At 36.5% G+C, this 22,785-nt stretch overlaps 2 protein-coding genes across 2 annotated transcripts in view; both read left to right on the top strand.

Moving 5' to 3' along the window:
* Exu (maternal protein exuperantia) overlaps nt 1-22,785 on the top strand; it is a 170,693-nt gene that overhangs the window by 79,149 nt on the left and 68,759 nt on the right. The gene's annotated exons all lie outside the window — the stretch shown is intronic.
* Dpr1 (defective proboscis extension response 1) overlaps nt 1-22,785 on the top strand; it is a 709,894-nt gene that overhangs the window by 684,841 nt on the left and 2,268 nt on the right. Inside the window, exon 6 of the mRNA XM_076823800.1 lies at nt 18,817-19,252. Within this exon, the coding sequence (XP_076679915.1) occupies nt 18,817-18,920 (104 nt within the window). The 3' untranslated portion in view covers nt 18,921-19,252. The remainder of the gene's footprint in view (nt 1-18,816; nt 19,253-22,785) is intronic.

The raw sequence follows: 22,785 nt of genomic DNA, 5'->3' as shown, positions 1-22,785 counted from the left end.
AGCTTCGAACCTAATAATGTGCAAAGAAAAATTCAAGCGCCCCGCCCGTTGCGTTTGGCTGGAGAGAAGTCGGTCACCCGAATCTCGCGCGCTCCATAAAAATCCACCCTCGCGTGCAGCATAATCAGTAGCGGGTATTTCTCATCGCGCGGGCTCCGGGGCGAAATAAAACTCGCAAACGGCCCGGCGTCAAATCCTGTTAACGACGTCCCGGAAAAGAGGCCGGTATATCGCGACAGTAATCCGCAAGTACGCTTCCTGACATCATTTAATGACCACGAAGTGGCCCGTTAAACTCTTGGCCGGGCGATCTTACCTCGATCTTGAGGGGCGCTTAGGGGGATGAATCGTGGCTGGAACGAGGTGGGGGCCGCGCGGAGTACATGTCATCCGGGATTCCGCGTACCGATCGAAGCGCCAAAGGGCTCGCCGCTCCGTCGCGGAATTCCCGGCCGTTCCCAAGTTCGAAACGAGGCCGCGGCGGTTGCGTCGAAAACCTCTGTAATCGTCTGACGCGGCGACCTGCTCGTAATTAACGCGCACCGCCCGATCCACCGAAAAATGCCAGGATTATCCGGCTTGTTGCTTCCGCGTAAATCGACGGTAAATTCCGCTCGCGGGCCGTCGCCGCGCGCCTGCCGCAGGAATTTCGGTATCGTTCGTGCATGGATAAACCGACTAGTCGATTTATGCAAGCAAAGTGAGACCTACTGACGAGGATCGCGGCAGATGGCGTTCTGCAGTTGGCGTTAACTGGGATTGCTTAGTGGGGCGTGGTTAATTATTTGCTTGATTGTCTGGGGTTTTTTCTTCTTCTTTTTTTTTGAATGACTCTACTTCTTTTTGAATCGTTCCTATAATAGTATGGACGATTTATAGTAGGTGCGGGGGATGCTGTATCAAGGTTCGACATTAGGATCGTATGATAACGTGCAGTGGCGCACTCAGGATTTAATATTTGGGGGAGACGAGCTGGATAGATGAAAATATTTTGAATACAAATAAAATCAGAATTCAATAAAATCCAGCTTTCTTTTCTTTTAAGGGATCATGCTCAGTCAGGAGGCCGAAAAAGGGTGGTCTTTGGGAATTTTATACTCAAAAGCTATAACACATTTCTCAGAAAATCTTTTTTCATTTTAAGGATTGCATCTAGTACCGTGCATCGTAATTTTTTTATTTAAAAATATTTATCAGTAACTGAGTTATTGTCCATCACTCGAAGTTTCTCTCAAAACAAAGGCTTCTGCGGTGAATACTGCTGCTCGAAAGTCGATCATCTGAAATAAGAAATTCAAAAGAATTTACTTATTATATTATATTATCTAGTACTTGAACGAAGGTTTTTTTTCGAAATATTGATTTCGGAAAAAATGGCTGATGTTTAATGTAAAAGTTTCAATTTTTATCATAAATCGTGCCTGATTTTCGTCAATTAAAAGAAAACTAAACATGGGATAAAAAAATCCTTGAAATGTTAATAAGTACGTGTGGATAATACTTATCGGCAAAAATTGCGTAATTTTTGTGGGTCGCCCCTAAAGAGAATACAGGATCTTGTCCCTCTACACGAGAATAACCCCTTAAGAGGTTATACCAGAGATCCAAAAAGCGAGGTTAATTTGTGATTTTTTAATGGAAAAAGTATACGTTGCAATGATATTTCTATGTGATATTTCAATTATGTATACTTCTGACACCACATGGAAAAAAGAATCATTGCAAAATCTCATTTAAATAAGGACGTAGGTGGCGCGAAAAATAGGCCGTCCGAATACTTGGTTGACAGGATTTTTCCATCATTATTTATCTGAAATAAGAAAACGAAGGATATTTTTAAACTAGATGCTTGTCGCTATGGCGTGACACAGGGAATTTAAACAATATTGCGATTTTGCGTTCTAACGTGAGTTTGAACGAAAAAGTTGAAGAAAAAAATATTTAATCAAAAACGGGTGTGTAGTGCAGTAAACAATGCATTTTTACATAACCATGTAAAAACTGAAGGTCTCGCGACATTCTGCGGTCGAGTTATTCGATCAACCAGGTCAAAAGTGTGGTTTCGAAAATAACGCGTTTAAAGCTCCTCGTACAGGCTTTCAGTTTATGGGCCATAACTCTGTTATTACAACGAATTTATCCTGGGACCTTTTCTACATAGTTTTAAAGGTCCAAACTGTCATTTCGGGGATTTTTGTTTCGAATTTTCGAAACTGTCGAAGGTGGTGTAGCTTCTTAAACAGTTTTATCTACAATGTGCTATCGAGCAGAATTTAATATTTACAATTTTTATAATCCTTCTAAATATGCATCTATTTGAAAAAGTCACTACTTCTCCGAATGTTTGATATAGTTGGAGCGACTGGCGAAATTGAGGACACCTGCATTAGTTAATTTTGAAATGTAATCCACTGAGTGGATGGCCCAGAGTGTTCATACGACATAGATTCAATATCTTACACCTAATTTAAACCTACCTGTGGGAGTTAATGCATTCACAATGGCGCGACCTGTGAGATGTAATATTTTAGAAAGGCAAAAACAGCGGCTTTTCTAAAATGCATCCACATTTTCTATGAACATATAGACTGCAAATCTGTAAATGATAAGAGTCAGATTTTCTAAAAACCTGAGTTTATGCTTGTTTTAAGATCTGGAGAATAGAATTAATATTTTCGGAAGAAAGAGGCATAAGTAGAGAAAATTTCGATTTGATTGATTCGTATGAAGAATAATTACACTTTTGTATAGTATGTGAGCTTACCTTCAATTACTTTTACTTTGTTTAGTATTCTTATTGATTATTTATGCGAATTGAAGAAATATGAAAAATTGAACAATATCAAATTAGAAATATAGGTACTTATATCGCACTTCGACCGTTATCAGACAGTGTTTGATATTGGAAACTTTAAACGGCAATCCAAGAGTAAAAGCAAGTGCCTGATATCGTTTTGCCTTATAATCACAGAAGCGTGACCCGTGTTTTATACAACACTCTTATCTCTAACCTTATCGACACAGATGAATCGTTCCAAAATGAAAATAAATGCGACCCGGTTACCAGTATCTGGCTTATCAATTAAGTACTTACGCATTCACAAATAATCATCTTTCTATCCCTCGTGTACAAATCCTGCTGCCCTCGACGATGATAAAAAGCCCTCTGCTCAGCATTCGCGTGTTTTCACGAGTCAGCAACTTTGTGAAAAGTCACCGTATCATAGATTCGCGAGCACCCCTTTAGAACAGTCGTATTCAGATAGAACGCGTCCGTCGTTCTTTGATCAGACATCGATTCCGCAGCAGCCGATCAAAGCCAAAGGTTTTACACGAAAAGGAGCACGGCTTTGGATTACCACGCGCCGTTGAATCCTCAAAAAAGGGGGCTACCGATTTCTGCGATTCTATCTACATGCATACGAGCTATCGAACCCAGCGTCCACGAAATACACCCTCGAACACGATTCGTCTTCTGTGCTTCTAACTAATAAATGGTAACGAGGTAGATGATAAAGTCATTTCTTGCAAAGCTTCTGGTATTTTTGAGCGTCATTGAGGGTAATTGAATTTGTAAAAATGTATTTAAGATGAATTGATTATTTAATGGTTTATTGAAAATATTTTGACTTATTGAATTTGTAAAAATATATTTAATATGAACTGATTGTTTAATTTCTGCTCGTCGCTCCTCTTTACGTTAAATAATGATAGGCAATATGGCACAGTATATTTTACAAATAAAATAGATAATTTCTACCGTAAAATATTGACTTTTTATGTTCCATCTGTATATCACTATAAAGGGTAATTTTATCAATTCTTTTACAATGAATTTTTACGAATGTAATCAGATTTAAATGACTTTATTTTTCTAACATAGTCATGTAAAGGATACTTTCGTAAATATAAAATGAAAAGTTCAAACAGTGTGTCAGTATATATATATAAAAATAAAGTCATTTAAATCTGATTACTTTCGTAAAAATTCATTGTAAAAGAATTGATAAAATTACCCTTTATAGTGATATGCAGATGGAACATAAAAAGTCAATATTTTACGGTAGAAATTATCTATTTTATTTGTAAAATATACTATATATATATAAAATTTTGGAAACTTGAATGTTATCTTAAATAAATGTTATTGATTGACGCAGCTTCCTCTCGAAGTAATGTTTAAAGATAAATCGGATAGATAAAAGACAGATCATTGAAAGATGAATTTTGCAAGAGGTGGGAAACTATATTTGATCCCCAAAACCAGTGTGCAAGGTGGAAGCAATCTGTAAGAGAAGAGAGTCTGCCTATGGTCAGACATATTTCGTTTAACATTTAATAAACCTATTTTAATAATCATATGTATGGGCATTATTCTACAAACTATTCCAACTAAAAGCACTACAAATTGATAAGTACTTTAGAAAGATGTAGGAATTTCACTTAAGGTTGCTAACCTGCACCTTTATTCATCCTTTTAGAAGAAGCATAAAGTCCTCTTACCTTTGGAAGACGAAAAGCCTTCTCGTACCATGAACTTTCTAAGAAAATTATGGATTACCACGAACTCTTCTGTAACTGTGTTAGCAAAACACCTTATACACGCTGTGTGTGCAGAAACTTTTACCTCGGTTACTATAGCACTTTAACTTATTACGAGTAAGTCAATAAAACTTAAAACTGCAGACAACTAGAAAGACCAAAAGCCGTTTCTTAAACAGAAACAATAACAAAACGATACTAAAAAATTAGGAAGTATATTGTCTGCTTTATGAAAACAAGAATAGGTCACAGCAAAATAGCTTACAAGATTTCACCCTGACAAATGAACCTAAAGAACCTGATTTATAATTCACACCATACTATTCGAATACATCAATAGTTTTCCAATACTTGGATATTCGAATTATATTCGCCAAATAATTGAGCAACCGAAGTGTTCGAATATTCGACTACCGAAAAATTCGACAAATAGTCCCAGCCTTAGTGCTAACCTCCTACAGGTGCAATGTTGGATTTCTAACTTAAGGGGGAACCCTATTTAGGACGCTAGGAATAAGGTGATTCTTGGGAATTTTTTTCTGAGAAACTGTTAAGCGGATCTTTTCCAAACTTTCAGGGTATTTTAGTTCACATTCCAACAATAAAAATTAATTTTTTCGTTACAAAGTGTTCGGTAGAAATGGAGATATATGAACACGTTCGTTAGGACTCGCGCGCCGGAATTGCAAATTTGCAATTGTAACGGTGGCCCTAATTCTTCCCTGAAATAAAAAAACCAAGGATTTTCTTATTTCTAGCACAATTACATTGTCGATGAACCTAACAAACGGGAAAAAAGTTAAAAATTGGCAAATTGGTGGGACTTTAAAGAAAAAGTTACGATTCTGCTCCAACATATTTCGTACTATTTATGGAAAAAGAGTTGTTCAATTCAATTTATTTATGAAAGTTATAGGTCCATCGACAATGTAATTATACTAGAAATAAGAAAAACCTTGGTTTTTTTATTTCACGGAAGAATTGGGGCCACCATTACAATCGCAAATTTGCAACTCCGGCGCGCGAGTACTAACGAACATGTTCCTATATCTCCATTTCTACCGAACACTTTGTAACGAAAAAATTAATTTTTATTCCTTGAATGTGAACTAAAATACCCTGAAAGTTTGGAAAAGATCCGCTCAACAGTTTCTTAGAAAAAAATTCCCAAGTATCACCTTATTCCTAGCGTCCTCAATAGGGCTTCCCCCTTAAAGGTTATTGAGCGCGATGAGGTCCCTACATCTTTGGCGAGGTGGAAAGAGAGGTGAAAACGCGCGTTGTAAATTTATGATATTTCCAAGGTCCTTTTGTAGAAACTGCAGAGAAGTGTTTACGCTTGATCCTCAGTTACTACAAGCTAATTTCTTTACGTTCGGTACGCCATGAAGCACGTTCCGCTGCAACTTACACAAATTCATATCACTGTATTACTGTCAAGTTGACGTGATTTTTTAGCGATGTACAGGGGAGCATTTAAAATACAAGGGCGTGGGACTGTTTGCAGAATTATAGCCAAACCGGTGACTCGGACTTCCTGCACTCTCCTAGTTGCTTGGACGCAAATCGATGCCAAGTCGAATCCCTCCATTTCCTCGTATCACATCGGCACGTCCCGCAGCCCCGACGCGCAGCCAGCCGTTTAGAAACGCTTTATTTCCGGTGCTTTCCTCAGCACCGTCAGTTGACCTTCAACAGGAAGCTTCTGATCCTGCTCGAATTAATTTAACCGTGAAACGTGACGGCCAGCCAACCAGTCGTGGCTTTGATGCATCCACGGAAATAATGCAGCAGCCGCAGCATCAAAGGGCACGTCCAGGCGCCGACGCGCCACGAGTAATGAAGACGAATCGGCCCCGCGTCGCACCGCTACTCTCCGCGTCCGCTCGCGAAACGTTTGTCCTCCAGCTAGCTATTCTCCTTGGTAAATCGCGACTAATTAAAGAGAGAAGAAGGGCAAGAAACGACCCCCTACCTTAGGTGGTGAAATTCGGCAAAGGATGGGGACATTATAGTTATTACGGGCGAGCGTAATTCTTTCTCGCGCGGTATTTTGGAGCCTTGAAGAAGATACAGGCTCGGGGAGTTCGCAGTGCGAGAGTAAAGGCGGATTCATGCACGTTAGTCGCGTGACGGTTCAGCAGGGATGGGGAAGATTTTATTCGGGTGACGAATAATGAATGAACTTCTATTCGCCACAAATGGATAAGCTTTTAGACGGATAGAAAATTTATCCGAATATAAAGTTTGAATTTTTATTCAAACAATTATTTAATCGTTGTATAAATAAGTCGTAAGAACACTTTTACAAAACTAAGAGGAAATAAAAAATCAAAACTATGAAGTGACCGGTACCATTATTTATGTAATTTCGTAACAGATAGTTGAGTGAATAGCGATAGATTATTCGAAGAAATGGGTAGAATAATATGTTACAAATAATGAATAATTATTGCAGGAAGTGCAGGAAAGTGAATATCGCTAAAAATCGGACTTATCCCCTTTTTAAGATTATTGATTCGACTTAAGTTACCGGTCTCCTTGCGTATATATAGTAATATATAAATATATATAGTTATATAGATAATTTATATACCTATAGATTATCTATATAGTTATATATAAATATATATAGGTATATATATAAATATATATAGGTATAAACGTAATATAAACGTATTTATATAAATTATTTATATTATAATAAGTTCATTATTGAATCCCCATCTTTTTCATATAAATAATTTATATATAAATAGATGCTTAAATATGATATTAATATATAAATTATTTATTATATATTATATATTATCTATATAATACTATATAAGATAGATATCCATATATAAATAATTTATAAATTAATATCATATTTAAGCATCTATTTATATATAAATTATTTATATTAAAAAGATGGGGATTCAATAATGAACTCATTATAATATAAATAATTTATATAAATACGTTTATATTTATGAATAGGTGTATGAATAAATATATATTCCATTAAATAAATACAGTTTCCTTGCGGAACCCAAGAACAAAGACTTGGTCCAAGGCTACCTGTCTCCTTTGAAACGTCGGGAAATTCGTTGGCGTCAACGGCGGAAGCTAATATGCGCACTTGACGTATCGCGCGCAATCTTTCATCGTCAAAAATCAGGATCTCTTCCGGCAGTGCAAATGAGCTGCGGACTCGGTCCGAGTCGAGTAATTACCTCGGGCGAAGTGCATGAATTCATCTTTCCTCTATGCTCGACGATTCCGCTGGGAGCCGTGGAAAGATAAATATTCAACTATGCATAACAACTACCGAGGCGGAGCGGTGCCATCGAACATTTGCGCCTGTTCGAGTAGGTATTATTTCCTTCTAGATCCCGTCCACGAATTCGGTCGTCGAATTCGAGAACTGTCTGGGTAGAATTCGCTAGCCTCGAAAAAGAACTAGGAATTACAATATCCTCGAAGTAGAATTTGTTGCGAGAACCCTGTGAGATTAACATCCGAGTTCACCATCCTTGAAATATACTTTAGACGGAATAACTTCAAACGAAATTAATCGTTTACGAACAAAATTAATTTTATCGTTGTTTTCGATATAATTTCTTAAAAAGAATAACTTCAACATTCCTGCACAAATATCTCTTATAAATTATTAACAAATCATGTACTTAGCTTAAAACTGTTCTGAATGCAATGAATGCGTCGGTGGTTTTAAATAATGTCCACTTTTTAAGATAGAGAAACGTCGGAGAAATGGGACGAATTCGTTTCGTTGTTTTTAATAATAAATGTTTACGGAATGTGATTCCGTAAACGGCCAGCCTGTTCTGTGACCAAGAGGCACCGCGCAGTTTTGATTTATTTATCGAACAGACGGGGTTCTTGATTTATCGCGTACAACCCGTTACGCTGCTCTTCTGTTTCGGGACCAGCGAAATAAAATTCCCATGCATTTTCGGCTGGCGTCAAGGATTGCTTTAGCAACTAATTTCACCCCGTCGTACACCTTACTTACAGTTGCACATCACGCGCAGTACGATTTACGTCACGTGCTGGGGCTCGTGACGAGCTTGCCAGTGTTCTGTAACCCCCGGTGTCCATCCCTTACGTAGTAATTTCGACCGAAAACATCTACTGTGTACCGTGCACGGCCACGGTTTCGTAAGCATAAAGGCCGTTCCACGCGTGACGACACTTTAGCCGGAGGCATATTAGTGTGTTTCAGACATATTCACATATCTCTTATCTCCTATTATCTTTGCTAACTCTCGGACGGCGGACGGTTCGAGGGATCACGTAGAAGTCGATGCCTGGGTCAGTTTGGACCCGTATTAAGGGGGGGACTCACTGTGACGGTCGAAAATAAAGGCTATTTTCAAAGCATTCTTTTATATTGAAATGTACCAGCGGCCGTAGCCGTGATGGAAAACACCGGTTCTCGTTAGATCACCGAAGTTAAGCATCACGGGGCGGTGTACTGGGGAAAGATGGGAGACCATCTTTCTCCCGGTGCGCTGCTGCTGCTGGGTCCCGAAGGAGAGAGGAGGGATAAAATAAAATGGGACTATAGTTCGTTGGGCAATATAAGCAAAAATAAGCTTGAAACGCCATCCTGCCTAAAACACAGGAAAACAATAAAAACAAACAAACATATTGAAATGTAGTAAATGACTATCGTTCGTTGGGCAGTATAAGCAAAATACTTGAAACGCCATCCTGTGTTAAAAACACACTGGAAAAACAAAAATACAAATACAATATTGGCATGTAGCATCACGGGGCGGTATACTGGGGAAATATGGGAGACCATATCCTCTGAATTCAAAAATTCGAACGGTTTCTTAAAGTATATTACAATAGCTTCAGTTAAGCGTAGAGATTTAAAAAAAATTAAGTTTTAAAGAAATGGCGAACTTTGAAAGAAAAGGTGTCGAAAACCAACATAATTTCAATGTTACGATTAGATGAATTATTTTCAAAATACTTGTATGTTTAATTGAAGATAATTTTGTTATGAATATTCCCTGAAAATTTCAAGTGAATCCGATAAAAATGGACTGATTTATTAATTCGCCGGTTTGAAAAATGCCGTTTCGAGAGAATCGCAATTAAATGCGCTACCTATACAAAACCTTCCGTACCTCCCAGAATTTTTTGAGATTCACTTTGAAATTTTCCAGGTATATTTTTGAGGCCCCAATTATTATGAAAATGCACAAAAAGAAAAATCGGTAAAAAGTTCACAGTGGCTTCCCACCTTGAATAACCTACTATAGGTATAGAGCAGAGATTGGCAAAAAAATTATTTAAATAAAAATTTCGAATAACGAATGCAAGTTAAAAAAATTATTCGTCTGTGTCGAATAAAGTTTACCCGGGTCGAACTAATTTTAAACGCGCCCCAGAAAATTATTCGACGTCGAACAAAGTTAAAGTTAAAGTGAAAATTAAAGTTAAAGTTGAAAAATTTATTCGACGCTGAAGTTGAAGCGCTCGGAGAATAAAATAATTAACTTTATTCGTCGAGTAAAAAATTAACTGTATTTGTTAAGTAATCTAAAGTTAAAGTAATGTTTTATTTAGTTAATGCCCAACTCTGCTATAGAGTAATAATACCGAATATTGGGCATGTGCTTAATACGAGAACCGAAGAAAATACGAAGAAAAATTTAAATCCTTAATACGAAGAAAAGTATGTGCACAAGGAAGTGCTACAATACTGCTGCAATATTTAGAATTATTAAAGGAAGGGACAACGTCTTCCATATGAGATTGCCAAATGTTTATTAACAGTAGCAACCAAGTAGCTTATGAGAGAAATTAATACTATTGGTAATTCTGGTTTTATAAGCATATTTGTAAATTACTTTTAATTGTGGTGTATCGCGTTGCATTTGTCTTTAGATACCTAATTTTGATTAAAAAAGAAACGTTACTCGAAAATACGTTCGATGGTAGAGACAAATTTCTTTGTTTATTATTTCTCGAAATATTTAATCCGCAATTAAAACGAATAATTTAGCGAAAATTCCTCCGCTCGGAGAAATACTAAAAAAGCAAACGGTAACAGTATTATTGATCCACTTTTAGTTAGAGCCTTATTTTGTTTCTGTATCACGCTCCCTCGTTAAATCATATAGCAATTAACAGGGCCACTAATTACTATAATTACTGTGATCCGTAAAGTGCTTACGTTTATATTTTAGTATACACCCGAATTAATTAACGCAGGCCATCCAATTACTTAAAGTCTCACTACAGACGCTTGTTAAATCTTCATACAATTTTCACGGAAAATCCAATACGAACTTAAGTAACAGAAATAATTTTCCCTTTAATGGAATATTACATAATATCGTGCGGGCGTTAAAACAGAAACAAGAAACCATTAAACTTTTTAAATTATTCAGGAATTTCATAAATTCAGAAGTAAATGCAGCATATTGCAACTTCATAAGTAAATGTAAAGGTCCACGTTCACGGAATGCCAATTTTGAATAAGCAAGGAGCTCTTTCTCCCCTATTAATTGCAATTAGTCACAAATAAGACGATATAGTAATATATACGTCTCAAATTTAAATGCTGAATAAAATATCCCAACAAGAACCGGCGCCTATCAGATGCGTGCAAATAAAAAGGGGCGAATTCGTAGGCGCGCGCAAGAAAGACGAGTGAAGTCGTACGCGCGACGAGGCATGAAGAGATGAAAAGGTTTCTTGTCGGTGCTGTATGAACTGGAGGCAGAAAAGTGTGAACAACTAGTTCCAGAAAAAAAAACAACGAAATTTTGGACACGCGCGAAAAAGACGGACGCAGTTGTACGCGCTCGGTAAGAAAAAGTGTGAAGCAAGCACGCGACACACCGGCTTCTTTCCCAATCGGCGAGCGACAGAACTGGCCAGAAAATATTTAAACAAATTGTTAAAAAGTATAATGTATATGTGAATACTTTAGCCAATGAAATCAGTGCGTGCACACATTGACTATTTATGAATGTACATACTAGGTATATATTCTCTGAATTAGCACGTTCTGACTGTAACACAAGCTATATTGAAGTATTTTATAAAAAATAATTCAATCACACACACACACAAGATCAGGAATTACGATGACAGTAAACATTTCACTCAAGTTAAAAAAATCACGATCACTGATTTTAATTCTGCGATCACTGTGATAAATCACTGTTAGTGATTTTGCACTCCATCCCTAACAAGGAGCTCTTGTCTGCAAGATACTTAACCCTAGTACAGCACCTCGGGTCTCTTTCGACACACTCGTGGATTCAGGTGTTTAAAAACTCCTCTAATTCTAAAAAAAAAGTCACAACGAAGTTATCACTAGTACGTGTGTTCCTCGCGCCTTAAATATGTAGCGAAGACCGTAGAATAATTAAGAGCACTACCACTGTTTTTGCAGCGCTGTATCTCTACACACCAGACGAATCTTCCTGTTATTTTCGATATTTTAGATACATCGCGTAAACTTGACAGTGGAGATGTAAAGTCGTAAATTTTGCAATTAAATGATGGCAGTGATTGAGGCAGAAAGATCCCGGGTGGCCTGTCGGGTTCCATTGTAGAATTCCATGCATCCTACATCGGGATTAATGAAAACTGAGCGAGAGTTTGCCTCTGTATTGGTTTTACAGCATCGCCATATTCCTACAGGGCGGGATGTACGCGGCCCACTCTGTACACCTTTGACGAGACGAAATAAGTCGCAGGATTTCACAATTTATAGCAGCCGGAAGCGTACGTCGAATAGGTACAGCCGTCCGTACCTGTCGCGCATCTCTCTAATGGATACTGAAATCTCCTCTAACCGAAGCTCCATTACTGATAATAGAATATTTAATTACTTTAACGGACCGGTGAAATCGCATCGGAACTACGTGAGCCACCTACCGAATGCTTTTAATTACCAGCGTCAACTAATTATATTTTCGACGGGTGCACCGCCAGCAACGGTGCCGCATTCCCGTCACGGCCATCCCGCCTGGAAACATCGAATTACTCGTATGATGTCCGCCCGACGCGATTCCATAATTGACCGTCTAATCGATGGTCTAATTCTCCATCTGTCGTATTGGTTTAAAGGGACGTGTCGCCCTGCGAACTGACGGCCTCGCGGTTAACATCCCGCGTCTTAATTCCCAGCGCAGCGCGACGTTGGCTTTCATCCATGACGTTCGCGTTCTCCATTTGAATTAGGCGATGTGAATGTCGTGCGAGACTTTTCGGAAGATGTTACTTTACTTTATTTATTTATTACGACGAAATAATTTTCACGTCGATATTTTCTGCAAAGCGTCGAAAGGGTTGAAAGTCCCCGAATGGTTACTTTGAAAATAAAGCGAGCTTGGAGATTGCACTGTTCTCAGCCACCTCAGAAACTTTTCACTCGCCTCGCAGCCGAGTCTGGGATGAGTCATCTATTATTGATAATTTTTTTTTCTATTTTTCCATCGGATCTTCGTGGGGTTATCGCCAATCGATTGGCGAGGTTTTTCTGATGAAAATGAGCCCAAACTCGACCTAATTCGCAATAGTTTTAAGCATACTTAACTTTTTGCGACCGCGTGATTTCTCGATTTTGAGTTACTATTTCCGTCAGTTTAAGAAATCGATTGTATTTCCTACTTACAATATGTGCTTTGGTAGCTTTCAGAAACGATTGAATAGTTGACAAATTTCGTCTAGGTGTTAATATAAAATTGATTTTCAAAATTCATAAATAGTTCGAAACTCGAAATAATTAAAAATAGTCCGAATATGGCCGTGTTTGTACTCATTTTCATTGGAAGAACCTGGGCTATCCATTGATAGTACTCTCGTGAAGGGCTAACAGAAAATATGAAATGTAAATTATAATTAGCATATATTCAAAGCTCGACAGAACACTTGAAGTGTTAACTTCTCACGCGAGACGCTGTTGTGGCCCACGATTATTATTGTTTCTTAAATGGTGTAAGAAACTCGTATTCTGGGGCATGCAGGCCACCATTGTGTTCTTCGTGATTCATTACTGGGCTAAACTTATGTGCACATTTTGCACTCCAATAAGAATCAAAGTGACACGAAGTTCGGAATAAAACTAATTTGAATATTTAGTAACTACATACATACGTTATGAATAAAACCTTATGAATAAAAAATAGTAGTAAATATGGTGCTATGAAATATTTAAATTGTTTCATTCGTTCCTGACCACGTATGACTTTCCACTTTACTGTGTTTTCTATACATGAATATGTATATGTATTCGCAGTGCTTGTCCATTGAATAAAGTAAAGCTCAGTTTCGATATTAGAACTTTATTAAATTTTATAAAATTAATATAACCAATCGTGTTATTTGTAAAAAGTAGTAAAACTTTTTCTTCCTCCATATTTTTCGTACGCATATTATTTATAATGAAAAACGCAGGATATCAATTACGTGAACATACCTACCGTATCAATTTTTTCTTGCAAGTGATAGCTGTAAAAGAAAATGAAAGGTTTGGGCAGCATATGCGAGGAATGCGGTGACTTAAATGAATTTCTTAAAATTTTGATGAATCTTTGAATTTTGAAGGCGACCTTTACGTTCTTCTCGTGGAAAGTCGCAGTTCTTTTCTATACCATTGGAAACAGGCTACCAGGACGAGAATATAGTAATGCTCACAGTGAAACAAGGTCAGAAATGAAAGAGGTAATTACATAGTACCTTGTACGTACCGAAAATGAGGTTAAGCAACGACACTAAGCTTTCAAAACCTCCCCACAAATCTTGCCTCCAGTATGGACCAAATCATCCTCATTGTCTCCCATGTCTACTGTCTCGTCACCCTGAAAAGTCATACGTCGCGGAGGTCACCTTTAAGATCCAAAAGTCACTACCATCTTTTAGTTAAGAAATTGATTAAAGTCTTCATATTTTGTTATAAAAATTGTTAAAAACTTCTCCTCTTCCATTTTTCTGTTACAAGTCCGACTAACCATTGCAAGAACAATGGCTTTATTTTTATTTACTTTTTTATCTGACATGCATGTCACAGAAAATAAAAATGGAAATTTTAATATTTTTAAAAAAACTTTTGTGAATGTTCGATGAAAAAGCATTGCTAACAAATGGGGTTCGACAAACAATAAAAATCTGAAATGTGAAAGGTTACGCCGCGTTTCACCAATCCCCAGTTTGATCGATCATCTTCGGCGAAGAAATACACGCCAAAAATTAAAAACACTTTTCGCCCAATGTAATGCGACAATTAAATAGTCATTTAACGTTTGTTGCAATTCAATTTTTTCTACTCACTTCAGTAAGAGCCACGCTGTGTACAAATAATTTAAAATTTGCTGTACCTATAAATCTTCTAAAATCTAATTTACATTTCTTTATCCTCGACATATATATACGATTTGCACATTCTAAATGGAACAGCTGTGAAATTTCTTTTTCCAATACCGTTTCTAACAATCCTAATTCGTGAAATTTCTATCTGTTTGATATTATCTACGAATAATCGCTGAAGTATTTCGAATTGCACCTATGCTAGAATATAAATGTAAGCTAACAAGAAAACGAAGAGGAACCCGCTCCAACAGCAGGAGAACAATTAGTGGCGAAACGAGCACAAGATGCTCTCAGCTACAGTCGCACTCTTGATTGATTTCTCGCTAATTACTGCACAGTGGAGCGACATTCGTTGACGGGATAAGCCAGAGAATTACGGCTATCGGCTGCAGGAGAACCATGATGTATACCAGATTAGGTGTCCATTTCGTATAGGCAATTAGATAGTAATTGCAGCCAGCAGGTTTCGGTACTCTGCAGATACATCACGGAAGGGACGTTGATCCTTGAAAGAAGAAAACGCTCCTCAAACGTACAAATTAATTTCCAACTCGTATGGTTTGCTCGATTTTATCGTCTGCGTTTCCTTATGTGCAATACTATTTGGTATTGATTTGTAATGTGAAGCGCAAACGTCCACTTCAATTCTCACTTTTTAATGAATTCTGTATTTATTCGCACGTTCGTGTTTCGACTACAGAGATCTTGTTTTTGATGATTGCTTGTCAGTTGTATCTTGTTTCTCGGTGCTAAAGCATAATGTGTTCAGTGGATTTTAGTACATAGGTAGTATTTCACATGAGAATGTTGGATTCAATGGGAAATAGGGGCGCTTTGAATAGATGTATTTTTAACACTAGAACTACCGATAATTAATTAATGTGTACCTATTCCTACCAGACAGTCAAAATTTACCTTGCAGTTATGCAAGCAAAATAAACTTTTATTCATAATATTTCTTTAAGTTTTATATTGTTAAAATATATAAGTAGTATATATATATATAATTAAAATATATACTTAAAATATATACTACTTATATATTTTAACAATATAAAACTTAAAGAAATATTATGAATAAAGTTTATTTTGCATAACTGCAAGGTAAATTTTGACTGTCTGGTAGGAATAGGTACACATTAATTAATTATGTTTCTACCTCCATTTGCAAGAACTGTCTTCACTAATAATAAATTTACCATTTTTAAGTACAAAAAAGTGTATATATATACTACTTAGAAATACAAAAAAGTGTATATATATACTACTTAGAAATACAAAAAAGTGTATATATATACTACTTAGAAATACAAAAAAGTGTATATATATACTACTTAGAAATACACTTTTTTCGTACTTAAAAATGGTAAATTTATTATTAGCGAAGACAGATCTTGCAAATGGAGGTAGAAACATTTTTGCGTGTACATTTTCCACAAACATATTTTTTGCATCTATCTATTACTGGTTTTACTATTTCCGCAATATCCAATTTGACACCATTTACGTTTGTTTTTACGTTTATTCGAATTTTACGCCGTATTTGCCGACATTCTATCCAGTGAAAAAAAAATGTCAAAATGACTGGCTGCGGTATATCTAGGTACAGTATGTATGTAACTTTGAAAATGCCGGGGGAGAGGGAAAGACAAATTGATAAATTTAATTCTTCAGACATTGCAATAAAAATCATGAAAAAATTTCTGAAATGCAAAGTCACTTTGAGTAATTTAAAACCAGTTATTTTGACTGGTTTGATAGTTTAGTGTTAAAGATTGAATCTTCGGCTGATAGTTTTTCTGTATAAAGCACTACTAGAAATTTTTGTTTAATATTTACTATGTCTCTTGTGCGCATTGCATATTAATAACTTAATGGCACTTTTACAAGATCGATTATTATTATGGCAAACTAATTGAACTGAATTGAATATCGTCTGCCATGTGCAATTCAGGAGTGCGTAACTGATATGTAGCGCAAGACCAAAATATCAAATTAAGTACCCTCGGGTGTCGATTGCTATGCATCATGAGTAGCCGATTAATCATTTAGACTTTTCAAAGCCCGCAAATTGAACTTGCAGTTCCTCTGTTCCCATTATGCCGATTTATTAATATCATAAATCTGATTACTGGCTATCGATTTGCGAATAAGTACTGTTTACGCAACGTTTCGGCAATTGAATAATAATTAAGCAGAACTTGACGATTGTGCAACAAACTTTCCATGCATATTTCGTTGCTGTGAAATTATGTCAATCGACTGTTACCGATTAAAAAGTAGTAAGCTTTGACAACTTGAAGCGAAAAATGATATGTATGTAACTATTTAGTCTGTGTAGGTATTCTATTTTAGGGTAATAATTAGATTCAATTTAATCTTCGAATGGAATAGTTATGCTCCAACTGTCGATTAATCTGTTCAGTGTCAATGCAGTCATTAATCCAATTAGTTTAACCACGCAGAGAGTTATATTCTACATATCCAACAGTTCACTAATAGTGATTTAAGCATTAAGTAGATTAATAATTACAGTTTCATAGTATTATACATTGATTCAACTAGTTTTCTGTGAAATTCGGGCTTATCTTGTTCCATTCTTCTAGCAAAGTCAAGTCACAATCAAGGTTCATACCAATGCAAATTATAATGGGTAATTCTGAATTTAATATTACTTAATTAAATAAAATATGTTGTATGTATGGGGTGGGCAGATACTTTTATGAGTAACCGTACAAATAAGGCTCCGATGAACTCCACAGGACACTTTCAATTAGATTCCGATTTTTTGCGTTACTACGTTATAATTTTAGTTGGCACTCCGCAGACCCATCAGTTATTAGTATTATTATTGTATTTTCTTTACAATCGTTATTCGAACAAATTATTCAAATAATTAATGATGAATTATTCAAATAAATAGAAGGAATAAATTGTTGCAAAAATTTTTTTCGGATAATTACGTTACATAGATATGTTTATTCGAAACAATTGGAATAATGTACGATTTATTGTATGAAAAACAAAAAATTGTAGTGGTCAATATATGAAAAGAATTTCAGGATAAAGTGTGAAAAAATATTTCATGTTCAGATCCTATTCGATACAATCTGAAAATCGATCACTCCGAATATTCGAATGATTCGAATCTCAAATTCGAATTATCTGTTATTCGAATATTCGAATCTTAAATTCGAATTCTCTGGTATTAGAATCTCAAATTTGAATTCTCTGGTATTTGAGTCTCAAATTCGAATTATCTGTTATTCGAATATTTTAATCTTATATTCGAATTCTCTGGTATTCGAATCTCAAATTCGAATTCTTTGGTATTCGAATATTCGAATTCTTTGGTATTCGAATATTCGAATTCTTTGGTATTCGAATATTCGAATCTCAAATTCGAATTCTCTGGTATTCGAATCTGAAATTCGAATTCTCTGGTATTCGAATCTGAAATTCGAATTATCTGTTATTCGAATATTTTAATCTTAAATTCGAATTCTCTGGTATTCGAATCTCAAATTCGAATTCTTTGGTATTCGAATATTCGAATCTCAAATTCGAATTCTCTGGTATTCGAATCTGAAATTCGAATTCTCTGGTATTCGAATCTGAAATTCGAATTATCTGTTATTCGAATATTCGAATCTGAAATTCGAATTATCTGTTATTCGAATATTCGAATCTGAAATTCGAATTCTATGGTATTCAAATACTTAGAATATTCGAATATTCCTAACAACCCTACTGTGAACTGCTCCATTCCAAAGCAGGTACATAAACGATACTTTTTACCACTGGCGCGCCGTTCACGGAACTGACATGTGTGCCCAGACCTTTAAGGGTCGGAATCGCGAGCTGCGCGCTAGTGGAGCAGGAACTTCCGAGCAGACACTAATCCGAGGCTTGTTGTTCTTGTTCCAGGGGAGCATCCAGCTGCAATGCAGCATGGGAACACGGCAGCAGGCTCGCCGACATCGAAGACGGTCCTCGTAATGCTCGCCTTCTTTTTGGGTCAATTGAGATAATGTGTGTGTGTTCCTCTCGTACGGCTCTGTGCGTGTACCCCCGACAGCTGTCTGTGTATACATGTGTGCGTGCCTGTGTGCGTGGTTATGAACGTGTGTGCAACGTGTTGGTTTCTCCGCGACCCGATGAATCTCTTACCGAGCATTAAGTGGAATCCGATGGATCGTTGGACACTGTAAGACGTAGTACCCCCCGCCACCCCCGTTTCCCCTGTTTGTACCTCGACCGAAAATGAAATCCCCGACGCTGACCATGCTGCAGACCGATCATCGATGAAGAGAGCTTTCTTGTGCCACGAGATGGGCACGTTTCTCACGAGAAAAGCGACTCGGTGAGTTCCTTTTACACGTTTCGAGGTTTTGGGGCTTTGATTCGAAGGAAATCGTCGATGGCAACCTCTCCTGTGCTCTTTCGTCGAACATCAGAATCACTTGCCCGTCGAGATCGAGTATCTTGTAGAGTTGCTGTGCTTCATAAAGTGAAGAGGAATCATTTGAAAAACAGTTTATAGCAAATACGTGTGCAGTAGTATTTTTATTTGAAACCTTCGTGGGCCTGTTTTGTCTCATAAAATGAAATACGATCATGGCGATTGAAATATCGTTAGCTTTGTTACACACCTACGTGCATTGCATCATTTTCATCTGGAGCTTTCTTACAGGACTCAACCAGGACCCAATCTAGGGTGCGCAAGCAGGGTAACTGCCCACAGTGGCAAAATTGGCAGGCAGAGAAAATTAAAAGCAATAAAATTGTGTGCGTTCTTTTTCATTGTTTCTTGAAATATTTTACACGAATAGTTTTTTTCTGAGATTTAAAAAATACTTGGGCACCTACCTCCTGCCTATATATTTTAGTTTATTTTATTACGATCTCTTATGAATATTAATTTCATGTAAAGCAAAAGGCTTTTGTTATTCAACAAGTACCAAAAGTTTCACTCACTGTCAAAAGTTATATTTCAAAATAATTATTTATAAATGAATATAAACGGCGGCAAAAATCATTTTTGTCTGCGGCGGCGGAAGAGTTAGATTGGGTCCTGGGCTCAACACAAGGTTCGTTACAAAGACGAGCAGTATAATGCATCGGTACTTAAAAGTGTTTATAAACTAACGCACGTTTGCAAGAGAGCAGATGAAGCTGCCTTGGGAAAATTGATTTAAATTCAATTGTTTAACGCTAAGCTGGGGGTGGTTGAAATTTAAATTACGTTCGAATAAAGTTAAAAAAGCTATACCAATTATTTCGCTGCTTAACACATTCTCCACTTTCGTCAAATCATCGCCAAAGGATCATCCCCTCGAGTAACCGAAGGAGTGTCGCCGATTTTGTTTTCGAGGGGTGTCACTCTTGAAATTTTATGCCGGCGAAGGGAAGTTCGTGAACCGGGTCGCCAGAAAAGTTTCCCAAGGCGGGGAAGTTGTCAGATATCGTCTGGAATAGATCATCGACCAGCAGGAACGTCTGGCTTATTGCTGGCGTTGAAATTATTACAGATCGCGGAAGGAAGAGCACGGGCGAAAGAACTCCATTATCGAATTTCATTTCTCTCCTCGGCCCGCGTTAGTTTCGTAACTAGTTTACGCCGGGAAACGAAGGGATAATGTTGCCGTGTGAACAGTGGATGTTCGCGGCGCTTTTTAAAGGAATTAAAGACCGCTGATGAAAAAAGTTTCAGGCTTAATCCGGCAACGGGCGAGAATAGCGATATTTTTCCACGGACAATCGGTGTAATTTTCAATACGCGTGACGAACGAGCAATTTCTTTTGGACAAATTTTGGATCCTAGGTCAGTTTTCTTATCTAGTTTTTTCTTGTTAACGGTGAAGGTTTCCACTTATTGTCAGAGGCACTCTGTGGAAAATACTGTTTTTTTTTAAATTGTATTTAGGCTACTGTGTTAAAATTATTATAAATTGATATTAAACGTTCCATTGTTTTTATTGCAGTCAGGTTATTTTTATTGCACCACGAGTATTCGGAATATTTATTTTTATATATTATGGGAGAACCCAAAGGAAGAGGTCAGGAAAATTGGAATTCAAAAGCCAGACATTTTAATGAAAATTGAAAATGGTAATACAGTTTTCTATGAATTTTTTTTTGCAAATTATGTTCTGCAATAGTTTTTGCTTCTGAAGCTATGAAACGTGTTCAAAATGGCCATGGTTAAATTAAATTAGAATTGCGACATTCTCATAATGAAAGTAGCTTCTGATATTAAAGAGGCAATATTTTGGTTTTCAGCTCTCGCTTGATGTGTTCTTTGACTTCCTTAGTAGTATCCAGAAATGTGGTTTGAAATACAAAATGTATTATTATAATTGATTTTTCAATACTTGTAAATGAGACCCGATTTTTGTTGGTTGCTTAATGCATCCAGAAAATTATACAATGGTGTTGTTAAAGAAGCAAAGAAGGTATGGTGAATATTGGAAAATCATATATGATTACCTACAAACATTAGAAAACTGCAAATGAAAATAATGCATAACTTCGTGTATGGTCGATTTGCAATTCTTTTCTCGTGCTCAACATTCGTTTATTTTATATTACTATATCATATCAGAGGAAAAGGAATTAGTAAAAAGTAAATTTGATCAGCTTTTTCCAGGAGTTTGATTAAACTTTCGTAAACGTCACTGATAAACTTTAAAAAAAAACGCCTCGAAGTTTTATCCACGTAAAAGAAGCACTTTCGCAAATTTTAATAATGAAACCACGATGAACTACTAAGAATTTTGAATAATTAATTTTGAGCTTTCTTGAATTTTGAAAATTTTTCCATGAAAACTTGTCATCGACGATTGACTGCCACTTAATTTAGCATTGATTAAATTCATTTTGGAAGTACAACTTGTTGCCATAAGTTAAGTAAAACTTAATGTAATGGCAATTTTTATATAAATCTTTGTTACTACACAAGATCGAAGTATAGTCGACGAAAAAGATATAAAAAGCTGTTCGTGGCCATACTCCACTCTCGCGTCACTTTAATATTCTTATCGTTGAAATCTGTAAAAGTAATTGCTCAAGGCTACCCGAGCTTCCATTGCCACTCGCAGAGTGAAAGGAAAATGTGGTTTTGTGTGGCCACTTCTCGTGTACGAATTAATTATATCTTTCCCACCAATTATACATTAAAATCGTGCTCAATCTGTGCTACTATATCAAAGACCGATAATACATTTCTCCAGTGACATATTAATACATGAACGCACAATTGTATATAAGTTATGTCTTGTAATTACGTCGATCACTAAAAAATACGTAACCTTCTGTATTATAGCAGGATAGTGGTTAATCCAATTATTGCATCAGAGTTTCCCGGTGTTTTGTTTCTGAAATATATTTTCTTTCGTATGTTCGTACGAAACAATTAATTTTCACATAACGCGTGACATCGATGCACATCATTTTTGATTGTTACAGTAGCTGACAACAGTTTCGCGGCGAGGAGCAGAATATTGTTATTCTTGCATCTTTTATTAAAGGAACAGTAAACGACGGCTAACCGTAATCAATAATTTCAGCAGACTAAATAGAATAAATTCGCTTGAATAAATTCACGGTTGATTTGAGAAACCTCGGATCGTATTCGAGTTACCAAGTTATTTTTACAGCCGTGGCACACTAAGAACATTGTAAGAACGATATGCTCGAATCAACGAATTTACGATTGCTCTGATTTGTTCAAAGATTTCTGTGCAAGTTTCAGAAAGGTATATTTAACATTTTGGTCTCAAAATTTTGCATCCATTCACCGCCTGTACCATTCAAATAATATGAAAACCACTTACACAGAAACGGAACGCGTGAAAAACTGAAAGTAGCATTAAGATCGCTTGAGAAAATAAATAT

Source organism: Andrena cerasifolii, chromosome 12 (genome assembly GCF_050908995.1).
Source record: "Andrena cerasifolii isolate SP2316 chromosome 12, iyAndCera1_principal, whole genome shotgun sequence".
NCBI lineage: Eukaryota > Metazoa > Arthropoda > Insecta > Hymenoptera > Andrenidae > Andrena > Andrena cerasifolii.
This window is presented reverse-complemented; position numbering and strand designations above follow the sequence as displayed.